Source organism: Stegostoma tigrinum, chromosome 3 (genome assembly GCF_030684315.1).
Source record: "Stegostoma tigrinum isolate sSteTig4 chromosome 3, sSteTig4.hap1, whole genome shotgun sequence".
Classification (NCBI taxonomy): Eukaryota; Metazoa; Chordata; class Chondrichthyes; order Orectolobiformes; family Stegostomatidae; genus Stegostoma; species Stegostoma tigrinum.
In genome coordinates, this window is record NC_081356.1 from 87263207 (window position 1) to 87276281 (window position 13075).

General features: G+C 39.9%; 1 protein-coding gene across 2 annotated transcripts in view; it reads right to left on the reverse strand.

Moving 5' to 3' along the window:
• The window catches only part of LOC125451085 (2'-5'-oligoadenylate synthase 1-like), a 30671-nt gene that overhangs the window by 16504 nt on the left and 1092 nt on the right, over positions 1 to 13075 (reverse strand). Inside the window, exons 2-5 of one of the 2 annotated variants that reach the window (XM_048527793.1) lie at positions 10433 to 10636; positions 5334 to 5526; positions 3787 to 3977; positions 716 to 876 (exon numbers count right to left, since the gene is read on the reverse strand). In XM_048527793.1, coding sequence (XP_048383750.1) covers positions 716 to 876; positions 3787 to 3977; positions 5334 to 5526; positions 10433 to 10606 — 719 coding nt within the window. In that variant the 5' untranslated portion in view covers positions 10607 to 10636. The remainder of the gene's footprint in view (positions 1 to 715; positions 877 to 3786; positions 3978 to 5333; positions 5527 to 10432; positions 10637 to 13075) is intronic. The other variant, XM_048527794.1, reaches the window with a different exon arrangement.

Consider the following 13075-nt stretch of genomic DNA (forward strand, 5'->3'; position numbering starts at 1 on the left):
AAGAAACTTGTAAGAGATTGCCTCAGAAGCTAGAAAGTCAATTAAAAGTCAGGTTTTCATACTATACTGCAGAAAATGTTTTGGTACACAAGATAGATAGACAGAAACTGTTCCTTGAAATTTCAAAACACATCATCAACACAAATGGCCCAATTACAGCGACCCTTGAAGTCAGGCTCCTTTGAATTTCAGGCAAAAGACTAGCATGGGCTGTTTCAGTATCAATGGGAACTGAATGCAGTGGGTACTGGCTCACCTTTATGTGTATCAAATAACCTGGTACACTGACCTAGAATATTAATAGTCTACATTTAGAACATCAATGTATCACTGCTCAACTGAGGCTTGACAGAGCTAAGTATGTCTTATGGATGCTGTTCACAAATCTTCGGCCTAATTTCTAAGAAATCATTTACAAATCTGGCTATCAGCGACAAGTAGCAGCAGAATGGGGACTTGTTTGCAGAAAGCATCATGTACAGCTCAATATGTTCAAAAATTAACACTGTTAGGGATAAATGTGTATTAGTCAACAGCAGTAAGAGAAAAGCAAGTTAACTGAGGAACCTGATGAGCAATCTTACCTGCAACATTGACTTATTTTTTCTTTACAAATGTAACAAATCTGCTTTACATTTTCATTACTGTATTTTTAATTTGTATTCCAAAGTTGCAGGTGAACAAACATTCAGGAATAAACATTCCTTTGTCTTACCTGTTGGTCATTACAGATAATTTCAAATTATACTCCAGATCACTTAAGACAGACAGTATCTTCTCCTTGCAGTCATCAAGGCTCATAAATGAAGAGCTAAACATCACAATATCAATATCAGTCCAATCTCTGGTGTCTGTGCCTTTGAAATAAGAGCCACCCTACGAAGGTACATTACAAAAATTACAATGCAGGTTGGAAAGTCTTGCATTTCAGAGCACCTTTCACAACCTCACGAGTTCTGCTTTACAACCAATTTGGTACATTTAGACACTGTTAACATGCAGAAAATATAGCGGCCAATATTCACATAATAAATTCCCATAAACAGTAATGAAATAAGTGACTAGATTGTCTATTCTAAGTCCTGCCTGAGGGATAGATACTGTAATGGACATCACGGCAGCTCCCTGGTGACTGTTGATTGATGCTTTGGAATGTTAATGTCCATTTGAGAGGACAGACAGGAATTCTAATATCTCATCTATAAGATACACTGCAATAATGCAATACTCTTTCAATAATGAATGGATACATATCCAGGAAAACGTGTTTAAGGTTTTGGAATGGGACCAGAATTAACGAAAGGCTGACAGGGAATCTCTGTCTTTAGCCTTCTTTCTGGTTCACTTCACTTCCAGGCACAGGTAAAAATTACTGCAGTAACTTGTCCACGGGGTGGATATTACATGCTGATGTGGATGTGTTTTTGGCAGGGGTAATGTTACATAGGTTGATGACTAGTTTCGCACCTTCCCGCTCACTCCTGGTCTCACTACAAAGGTTAAGATGGGTGGCTGAGTAGCAAAATCTACAGTTTGTCAACTATATGTAGGTAAATCATTAACTTCAAGAAATTTCTTTGACATGTCCAGTCTTAACATAATGGAAGAAAGCCATTTTCTTCATACCTGTTTAGGGATTAGGATTTTTCCTTTATTACTTTGGCATGCTTTCCCAAGACAAGTACCTCTTTCATTTTTAAGTTGTCTATTCTTCCAGTTTCTTCACAGCCTTCCAATCTGACCATTTCCTTAATAAGTGAGATATTATAGGTATCTGCCAGAACTGTTGCTTTTCAAATCTTTTAATATTTGATGCTCATCCAAATAAGTTTTAAGCTTTGCTGGAATACCAATTCTAAATTCTTCCTCAACCTTTACGTTTGCAAAATATCTCTCCTACTTCAGTGATCTTAATTCACTGATCCTTCAGCTGTTCTTTTTCTCTTGCAAATATACAAATAGCCATTAGGACACTTCTCTTTCCTTCCTCAGACTGAACTAACATCCTTGGTAGCATGCATCAATGCACTTTAGCATTTCTCCTCTCAATTCTTTAGCAATAATGACTCTATTTTACTTGTACAACACACCATCCGAGGCTGTCAATTCATCTCGATATTTCTAACACGTTCTTGAGGCCACAAGATTGCCCTTGAGGCTTTCACTCTAAACTCTCAATACTACTTCTTGCAACTTGGACAGTTGTATCTTGTCAGGTACTTTGCATGGTTTAAGTAAGGTGTTTGTGTAAATTCAATATTTCTAATGGGTTGATGACCTCAACAGCTTTATGTTGGACCTGGATATTATTACATTTCATCACAACATTCTCTCTTTTTTTAATAGTGTGCTCCTCTCAACAGCATCTCAGTGATGTACATCTGTTTCCGTTGCTTGTATGTCATGTCCAGATGGTATTGCTTTAACCAGAGTAACAGGCTTCACAGACTTATTGCAGCAGATGGTAGTGACTTCAGGAAATGCTTTGAAGTGACTTGTGGTCAGACTTGACTTTCACTTTGTTTCTTCCAAGTAGATAATGTTGAAAAGTCCATGAGCAACATCAATGGCCGGGCAGTTTTCCTTAATTTGAACATAGAATTATTTCATTCAGATACAAATGTAACCAATTGTCCTTGCTCCATTAAAGTTGTTACAAGTCTCACTAGAGGCACACTGCAAGGTGATTTCAACATTTACATCGTAACATTTCAGCACCAGCACTGCAGACACTGGCTGCTGCTTCTTGGTCTGTGCCCCATTATTTGGCGCAACCTTGGCAATCAGTATGTTTAATAGTTTACACTCTAACTTCAAATTACTGAATAGAATTTTGCCAAACAGTTAATGAATCCAATAAATTGTTGCACTGCATTGTCGGTTTTTAGCTCAATGTTGCAGCTCTTTTTTTTGGGAGCTGGGTGAAGGCCTTTTCCTGTCTGTGTGTGACCTATGGCACAATCTCTGACAACTTTAATTGCAATTGTTTTCTGATTCTTCTTCAGATTCATCTGGTGAACTTTGTAAGTCAGTCACGGTCAATTTTGATTGTGGTCAGCAATGGTTTCTTCCACTGTTGTTCCCCATCATAAACTAGTATATCATTTACTTGAGCAAATTTTTTGAGGAGATCACTATTACTCACTGTCTCATTTGACATCCTGTGGAGTTGTGGAAATGTCAAATAACATGTGCAATCATCTGTATCTGCTGAATGCCATCCAGGATGTAGTTAGAAAGCTGCTGCTTTCATTTAGATTCATTCAACAATGCCTACGTTTCATATCTCGGGTAGTGAAGATTTTTGCCTTTCCAAGATCTGGGAAAATTCCCTTGTTGGTTGGCACAGGCTTAATTCCATAAGAAATTCTTACCTTAACTTCTTCAAGTTGCAGTTCAATATGTTTCAACTTTGGCTATATTCATAAGAAATAGGAGAAGATGCAAATATCTCCAGCATACTTCCCTATTTTATTTAAGATTGTCAATGGAACAATGAGTAACTGTCCAGTAGGTTCTATTTGGATTGTGAATTTGCTTTTAGGCAACCAATATTGTGCGTAAATTCTGGGAATTGTCAAGTATGTATTCTTCCAACCAGTTGAAAGGCTTCTTGAAATTGCTTGGCCATATCTTTTGACACTAAGATAAGCCAGCTGGGCCCAAAGATTACAACTGTGTCATTTCCATAAATCATTTACAGAAAAACTGCAATATGTCTAACATTTCTCATATTTCTCTCCCCAACATCCCCCACAAAACATTTGTGAACTTAAAGCCCATTACCTTGATAATTTGGGTCATGGATGTGGGACAACACTCTTGAATTAAATCAATAAACTTTTCGATTTCTCCAGCACAAGCCATTCTCACAAGTCCCATTTCTGGTTGAATGGATGTTTCCATAAATTTTTGCAATTGCACTGAGTTTCTGAGATCCAATACACTGTCTGGGGAAAATGCTGTCGACATTCTTGCTGTGAAAATGAAGTCAAAAACTTATTTCTTTTTAATAAGTGCCAACATATTGGTAAATAAGAGTTACACAATTGGTTGAGCAACTTACAAATCTGACCTATTTACAGCTTCCTAAGCTTTTGCATAGCTTAAAGAAAAATATTTTTCTTCTCTCACTGAGCTTCCACGTTTGTATAAGAATCTACATTTCTAGCACTCAACCTAATGGAGAATATAGCTTTCCAATTTAAATAACTTGAGTGATTATATTTCAAATGTTTTCTTTAATGCATTTTTTTTTCATTTTCAAAATTGACTTTCTTGCAAATTCCAAACAGATGGGCAGTCAGGTTCATTCCAAAATAAAGTAGAAGATGCCAAAGGAAACTAAAATACATTTTTAAATCAAAAGGAAATAAAGGTCTCAAATTTCCCACAAAAAGGTGGTGAGGATTATTGTCTGAAACGTGATAGGACAGCTGTCTTGCTTGTCGATATGACATTGCTATGTCCTCAATTCCATTTTTCAGTCAGTTTAATTTAAATGTTTTGCTAAATTCTTGGTGAATAATGAGCTATTGAGGAGAGCTTTCTGGTGGGCAATGAGGTAGAAATTTGGTGTAGCATATGATTGGCTTTGAGAAAGAGAGGTCAATGATTATTTGGTTCAAGAATTTGTAATTTCTGGGCTAAATAAGTGAATGGAACTGTGCCCAAATAAACTGTGAAATTCTGCTTCCACTTCCACACTTAGGTATTGCATCATCTAAACCCATCTTATCCATTTCATACATCTCATCACAATGCCCCTCTTGGCCAGTGTTCAAAATAAAACTCATCAACAAAAACCCTTATCAAAAATACCTTTACTTAGCAACTCATCCAACTTAATAAGCAGCATTGAGAAAACCACCTTTCTTGCATTTTCACAGGAAAAGTCCAAGCACCTATTAGAACTGAGTCTGAGTGCAGAGTACCTTCACAAAATGGTCTTAACCAGATTCCAAGGCAATAGTAGATCAATGGAACCTGTTAAATAACATTAGTCGGGAGACTGATTACATCTTATGCAATGCAGCAGGAGTTTGAGCTGCTGTTACAGGGTGAATTTAAGTGATTATTTGAAAACTACTATTTATTGGTACAATATTGAGGCATCATAGATAATGCCACCAGTTACGTATCGATTTTCAACACTCAACCTTGTTTGCAGTTATTCTAAATCCGCCCCAAAACAGAGGATAATCGCGAGAAAAATCTAGGTTCAGTAGAACGATCCTGCAGACATACAGGTTTTGAATTGGTTTACCCATCCCAAATGGTCTAAGACGGTACAAAAACTAACATCTTTCTGTAAGAATTTGGATGCAGGTTACCTCTTTGGCTGGCTGTAAAATGATGCTGTTGTCTCTCATGTTGCTCTCTGCTGTGGATGGTCCCAAACACCTTGCCACACATCCGGCAAGACACAGACTTTTCTGATGCAACAAATTTGTCTTCTCGCTGCAAGGGTTTGTCCCAGTATGGATTCTCACATACAACTTTATGTTTATCTTGGTTATGTACTGTCTATGGATAGGCATAATATAGTCAGTGGTAGGGAAATTATTGGAGAAGAATCTTAAGGACAGGACCCATTCATTTGGAAAAATATGGACTTACCAGCATTACGCAGCATGGCTTTGTGTGTGGAAGGTCATGTCTCTCAAACTTGATTGAGTTTTTTGAGGAAGTGACAAAGATAATTGATGAGGGCACAGTGGTAGATGTTGTCTATATGGACTTTAGCAAGGTCCCTCATGATTACAGAAGATGAAGTCACATAGGATCTGCAGTGAGCTGATAAGATAGATACTGAACTGGTTCGGTGATGGAAGACAAACAGAAGCAGCATAAAGGTATTGTTCTGACTGGAGATCTGTGACAAGAGATGTTCTGCAGTGATCAGTGCTGCCCCCACCCCATTGCGTTTGTAACATATAGCTTTGGAGGAGAATGTAGGTGGCCTGAATAGTATGTTTGTGGATGACACAAAGATTGGGGGAGCTGCGGATAGTGAGGAGGATCGCCAGAGTATACGGCAGGATATACATTGGAGACTTGGGTAGTAAAAAGGCAGTTGGAATTTAATCCAGCAAATGTGAGGTGATGCATTTTGGAAGGCCTAATGCAGGAGGGAAGTATACACCAAATAGCAGAACACTTAGAAGAATTAACATAGTTCCCTACAGTGCCAACACAAATGAATGAAGAAGACTGATGAGGGCAGAACAGTGGATGTGGTCTACATGGACTTCAACAAGGCAGTCAACATGGTCTTGCATGATAGACTGTTTAACAAGGTTAAACAGGAGTTATCACATGGAGTACAGAGAAAACTAGCCATTTGGATATAAAATTGACTCAAAGGTAGGAGGGTGGTGGTGAAGGGTTGCTTTTTGGACTAGATGCCTGTGACCAGCAGTCTGCCACCAGGATTGGTCCTGGGCCCACTATTTTTTTGTCGTTTGTATAAATGCTTTGGATGTGAATATGGAGTTTTGGTTAGTAAGTTTGCAGATGATCAAAAATTCATGGCATGCTGAACAGTGAAGAAGGTCACCTCAGAGTACAATGGGACCTTGGTCAGATGGGCAATGGATGGAGAAGTCGCAGATGGAATTTAATTTAGCTAAATGTCAGGTGCTGCATTTTGGTAGGGAAAATCAGGGCAGGAACTATACACTTTATAGAACATAGAATGTGGAACAGTACAGCACAGCACAGGCCCTTCCGCCCACGATGTTGTGCCGAACTTTTACCCTAAACCTAAGGTCTATCTAACCTCTAACCCTACCTTATACTATCATCCGTATGCCTATCTAATAGCCACTTAAATGCCCCTAATGAGGCCGACTCCACTACCTTCTCCAGAAATGTATTCCACGCCCTTACCACTCTGAGTAAAGAACCTACCTCTGACGTCTCCCCCATATCTACCTCCACTCACTTTAAAACTATGCCCCTTGTAATAGCTACTTCCACCCTAGGAAAAAGTCTCTGGCTGTCTAGTCTATCTATACCTCTGATCATTTTGTACATCTCTGTCAAGTCATCTCTCAGCCCTTGTTGTTCTAAAGAGAAAAGCCCTAGCTCTCTCAACCTTTCCTCATAAGACCTTCCCTCCATTCCAGGCAACATCCTGGTAAATTTCTTCTGCACCTTTTCCAACGCTTCCACATCTTTCCTGTAATGAGGCGACCAGAACTGCACACAATACTCCAGATGTGGCCAAACCAGGGTTTTGTATAGCTGGAGCATAATTTCACGGTTCTTGAACTCAATCCCTCTATTAATGAAAGCTAAAGGTTAAGGCTCTGGGGCGTGTTGCTGAACAAAGACACCTTGGGGTGCAGGTTCATAGTTCCTTGAAAGTGGAATAACAGATAGATAGGATAGTGAAGAAGGTGTTTGGTATGTTTGCTTTTATTGTTCAGTGCATTGTATATAGGAACTGGGATGTCATGTTGTACCTGTACAGAACATTGGTTAAGCCAATTTTGGAATACTGTGTGCAATTCTGGTCCCTCTGCTATGGGAAGGATGTTGTGATGCTTGAAAGGATTCAGAAAAGGTTTACAAGAGTTTTACCAGGCTTGGAGAGTTTGAGCTTTATGGAGAGACTGAATAGGGGGTACTTTGCCTCGAAATTTGGAGGCTGAGAGGTGACCTAATAGAAGTTTATAAAATCATGAGGGGCATAGATAAGGTTAAAAGTCAAGGCCTTTACCCCAGGGTAGTGCAGTCCGAAACCAGAGGGTACAGGATTAAGGTGAGAGGAGAAAAATTTAAAAGGGGCAACCTTTTCATGCAGAGGGTGATGCATGTAGGGAATGAGCTGCCCAGAGGAGAGGTGGAAGCTGATACAATTACAACATTTAAGAGGCATCTGAATAGATAAATGAATAGGAAGGGTTTAGAGGGATACAGAACGATTACTGGCAAATGAGACTAGATTAATTTAGGATATATGGTCAGCATGGGTGAGTTGGGCCAAAGGGTTCGTTTCCATTCTATGACTCAATAATAAGGTAGTCAAGAAGATGTATGACATGTTTGCCTTCACTAGTTGGGGCATAAAGTTTAAAAATTAGCAAGTCATGTTGCAGCTGTATTGAACTTATGTTAGGCTGAATTCGGAATACTGTGTGCACTTCTGGTCACTACACTACCAGATGGACGTGGAAGCTTTGGAGAGGGTACAAAACAGGCTGTTGCCTAGATTGGAAGGTATTTGCTATGAGAAAAGACTGGATAAAACTTGGTTTGTTTGCATTCCAAAATGAATGATCTCATATTTACTTAAATTTAAATCCATTTATCACATTTTTGTCCATTAGTTTAACCTACTGACATCACCTCATAACTTTATGCTTCCCTCAACAAAGTTTACAAGTTTCTTCAGCAAAATTGTTTATGTATCTATCTCTCCAGTCATCTGGGTCGTTAATAAAATATCACACACCCCTGTCGTACATCTCTAATTGCAACCTGGCAATTATAATATCATTCTACTTTTGATACTTTGTCTCTCCAGTCTCACTGCAATTTGAAGATTTGGGCTAAACAGAATGAAACTTAGCAAATATAGTTTTGTAACCAGGATGATAATTTGCCTTCAATTTCATAAACTTCAACTTCGGCTAATAATTTGTTACCAAGAATCTTACAGAATGTCCTCTTGAAGTCCATATAAATAACATCCTTAAACATTCCACACGTCACTGCTACATCTTCAAATGACTAATTGAAAAAATTAATGGACTGTTTCTGCCAAAAGAAATTTAATAAAAATGTTTATCTCTGTGAAGAATAGCTGATCATTGAGGACAAATATTCTCTTAATTTACACTAAAGTTGTCCTAACATTGTGTCAACAAATTTGTCCAAAATTCATGGTTTTGAAGAGTGTAAATCTGATTGCCACTAGGGAAACAGGCTCGAACTAAGGGATTGAATCTAGTTCTGCTAAGGCTACATTATGTTTAGACTATATCTCCAAATTAACAGTCACTACTGGGAGGGAGGAGATTGTGGTAGTGTCACTGAGTATTTTTGAGATTGGTTCCCTTGCATAAAATAAGCAAATATTATCAGAGATAAATGGGCATGTGGAATTCGGAAGACAAGCCAATCAACCATGATACTTTGTAATGTTCAAACAGCTGAATAGTCTGCTTCTGATTCTAATTCATATGTTTATATGGGGAGATCTTGCATCAAGTCACCATACAAGAAGAGGGTGCGATTACAAGAGAGTTCCAGGACTTTACCAAGAAATCCCCTCCTTTATTTCAATGAAAGGCCTGCTACTGTCCAATATGATTCCCTTCATGGTCCTAAATTGTTGTGAAAATATGTTAATCAAGCACAAAGTGATCAATTTGCATATCAGCAATAAAACAGTTCCCATTAGAGTCATTTGGACGTTTTTCTTCCTATTTCGACCTCAGATTATTACAGATGGACCAGCTAAACCAGGCTCCACCATTGGAAGGTGGATTAGGGCAAAATGGGTATTATCGATGCAGTCTTGCAGGTGCCAACAATCTATATAGTTTTTTTTTTAAAGTGACTTGAATTATGCAGCATTTCATGATCTGAGGAATCACAAAGGGCTCTACAACCAGTTATGTACCTTTACAGTTTTAATATTGTTGTATTGCAAGAAACACTGTTAACAATTTGTGCACTAATTGTGCTATAAATTGCAATGCGTTCATGACCAGAGAATCTGGTTTTGTGCTGTTGTTTGAGGCATAAATATTGGCCAGAATTTCAGGAGGACTCTCTTGGTCTTCTTTGAAACAGTGCCATGGAATGTTTTACATCCATCTGAGAGGACAGGCAGGTTTTAGTTTAATATCACATCTGAAAGATGGGAGTTTGGCTAGTGCAGCACTGACCTGATGCTGTGCGGGAGTACTGACCTTATGTTCAAGTGTCTTGATGTAGGATCTGAACCCACAAACTCCAGACTCGAGGCAAGAGTGTCACCACTGAATTATACCGAACACTAGAGTAGAATACACAAATGACCCAGTCCCCGCTAAGCTAGGTAGGGACTCTGCACTGCTGTACTTATTCAAGAAAAACAATTTGCCAATGATCTTTAGGACAATAAGTTCATAGCATTATAATGCATCGAACTGAAAAAGGCCAGACGATTCTAGGCTACACAAAATTTTCCACAGTATTATCCATTCAATTGGAAGGACAGCTAAAATATTCAATGTTAAAATACTGGTGTTACAATTACAAAAGTAATTAAGTTCGGGCTTCACAACATTGCAAAGTGAGTTTTTTCAGTCAATATTTTGCATTGATCTAATGTTGGAATGTTATTTTTTCTCCTACAACTGTCCTCTATTGTGAAGTTCTACTGTATAATTGGGATGCTTGCAATAATTCATAAAGAATACTTCTGGATGCATACCTCTTCATGTTCCTTCAGTTTTTCTCGGAGCACTTCAATCCCACATTTGTCACAATATACTCTTCCAATATGCTTAGCTTGGAAGTGATGTTTTAAGGCAGTTTGACTGGCAAAGTCATTGCCACACCGTACACAGTTATAGGGTTTAATAGCCTGCATTATCCTATGACACATCTATCAGCTTCCGAAGACAATGTGGAAATTCTGTGAATGTTCAATAAACATCAAATAAAATCTTGTGAAGTGCCAGCAAAATTGTAATTTGATTGAAATTAGCACAAAAGACAAATCAATTGGGGTTTCTATTTGGGGGGTAAAGAAAAATCTTCGTGGTCTTTATATATTTTTAAGCTAAAATTACTGGGTTGAATTTCTGTAGTAATTGTTCTAATCATCTATTGTAACTTCAGAATAAGATTCGTAATATGTCTAGATTAAAAACACAAGAAAATCGTTTATACCATTTCTGGATTCTGTAAATCTATCAACGACACAATAAATGGTGAAAACCCTGCAGAAATTCTCATTTAAATCAAAAGAAAGTATCAAGAAAGACCACAATTATATATCGAACAAGGCAAGAGCTACAAACCTAATGCTCCTACAGACCACTTTTAGTGCAATATGGGATCTTTGTAGCTTAATTATCAGAAATAAAGTTGCGCTAAATATCTACTTGACAAAATCCCATAAACTTCATTTTTCAACACAGATCGATTGTAATCTATATGGTTATCAAAGGTTCTAGAAGGTTACGAACTAGCATATTGCTTGGAATATTTGAAAAATGTATATATTCTTAGATCTGCAACCTTGAAAATTATTAACTATTTTGCAGGATGGTATGTAAATGGCCTTTAAACTTGAATGTAGATAATTGTGAAACATTGCATTTTCTTAGAGGACTGAGGAGGGAAACCAGTTCTTCAAAAACATACAACTGATGAATTGGGCATAGTAGGAAATGCCGATGCTGAGTCTGAGATAACAAGGTGTAGGGCTGGATGAACACAGCAGGCCAGACAGCATCCCAGGAGCAGGAAAGGTGCTGTTTCGGATCTGGACCCTTCTTCAGAAATGGGGGAGGGGAGGGGGGCTCTGAAATAAATAGAGAGTGGGGGAGGCGGTGATAGAAGTTGGATAGAGGAGCAGATAGGTGGAGAGAAGACGGACAGGTCAAGGAGGTGGGGATGAAGCCGGTAAAGTTGAGTGTAGGTAGCAAGTTGGGATGCGGGTTGGTCACTGAAGAGGGAGAGGCAGGTAGATTGGAGGGAAGACGGGCAGGTCAAGGAGGCAGGGATGAGTCTAGTAGGTAGGAAGTGGGGGTGTGGGGGTTTGGTCAGTGAGGCGGCAGGAGCAGATAGGTGGGAGAAAAGGCAGACAGGTCAAGGAGTTGGGGACGAGATGGGCAGGTCTTGGGATGAGGTTGGGGGTGGGCAGATTTTGAAGCTTGTGATGTCCACATTGAGACCATTGGGCTGCAGGCTTCCAAAACAGAATATGAGGTGCTGTTCCTCCAGCCTTCGGGTGGCATCGTTGTGGCCCTGGAGGAGGCCCAGGATGGACATGTCATCAAAGAAGTGGGAGGGGGAGGTGAAGTGGTTCGCGACTGGGAGGTGTAGTCGTTTGTCACGAACCAAGCGTAAGTGTTCCACAAAGTGGTCTCCGAGCCTCTGCTTGGTCTCACCGATGTAGTGGAGGCCACATTGGGAACAGCAGGTACAATATACCACATTAGCAGATGTACAGGTGAACATCTGTTTAATGTGGAAGGTTTTCTTTGGGCCTGAGATGGGGGGAGGGGGAGTGGTGTAGGGGCAGGTGTAGCACTTCCTGCTGCTGCAGGGAAAAGTACCAGTGGTGGTGGGGCTAGTGGGGAGTGTGGAGCAGGCAAGGGAGTCACAGAGTGATCCCTCTGGAAGGCAGATAAGCGTGGGGAGGGAAATATATCCTTGGTAATGGGGTCAGATTGCCAGTGGCGGAAGTGGCAGAGAATGATGTGTTGAATCCGGAGGTTAATGGGGTGATACGTGAGGACAAGGGGGATTATGTTTTAGTTGTTATTGTGGGAAGAGGGTGTGAGGGATGAGGTGCAGGAAACGTGAGAGATGCAGTTGAGGGCATTTTCGACCACTGTGGAGGGGAAATTGTGGTCCTTGAAAAATGAGGACGTCTGAGATGTCTGGTAGGGGAACACGTCAACTTGGGAGGAGATGCAGTGGAGGCGAAGGAATTGGGAATAGGGGATGGCATTCTTGCAGGACAGTGGGTGGGAGGAGATGTAATCTAGGTATCTGTGGGAGTCGGTAGGCTTGAAACAGATATCAGTTTCCAGATGGTTGCCAGAGATAGAGACAGAGAAGTCTGGGAAGGAGAGAGAGGTATCAGAGATGGTCCAGGTGAACTTAAGATTGGGGTGGAAGGTGTTAGTAAAGTGGATGACTCCTCATGGGAGCATGAGGCAGTGCCAATACAGTCATCAATGTAACGGAGGAAGAGGTGGGGTTTAGGGCCAGTCTAGCTACGGAATAGGGATTGTCCCATGTATCCTACAAAGAGGCAGGCATAGCTTGGACCCATGCGGGTACCCATGGCCACCCCCTATGTCTGTAAGAAGTGGGAGGAGTTAAAGGACAAGTTGTT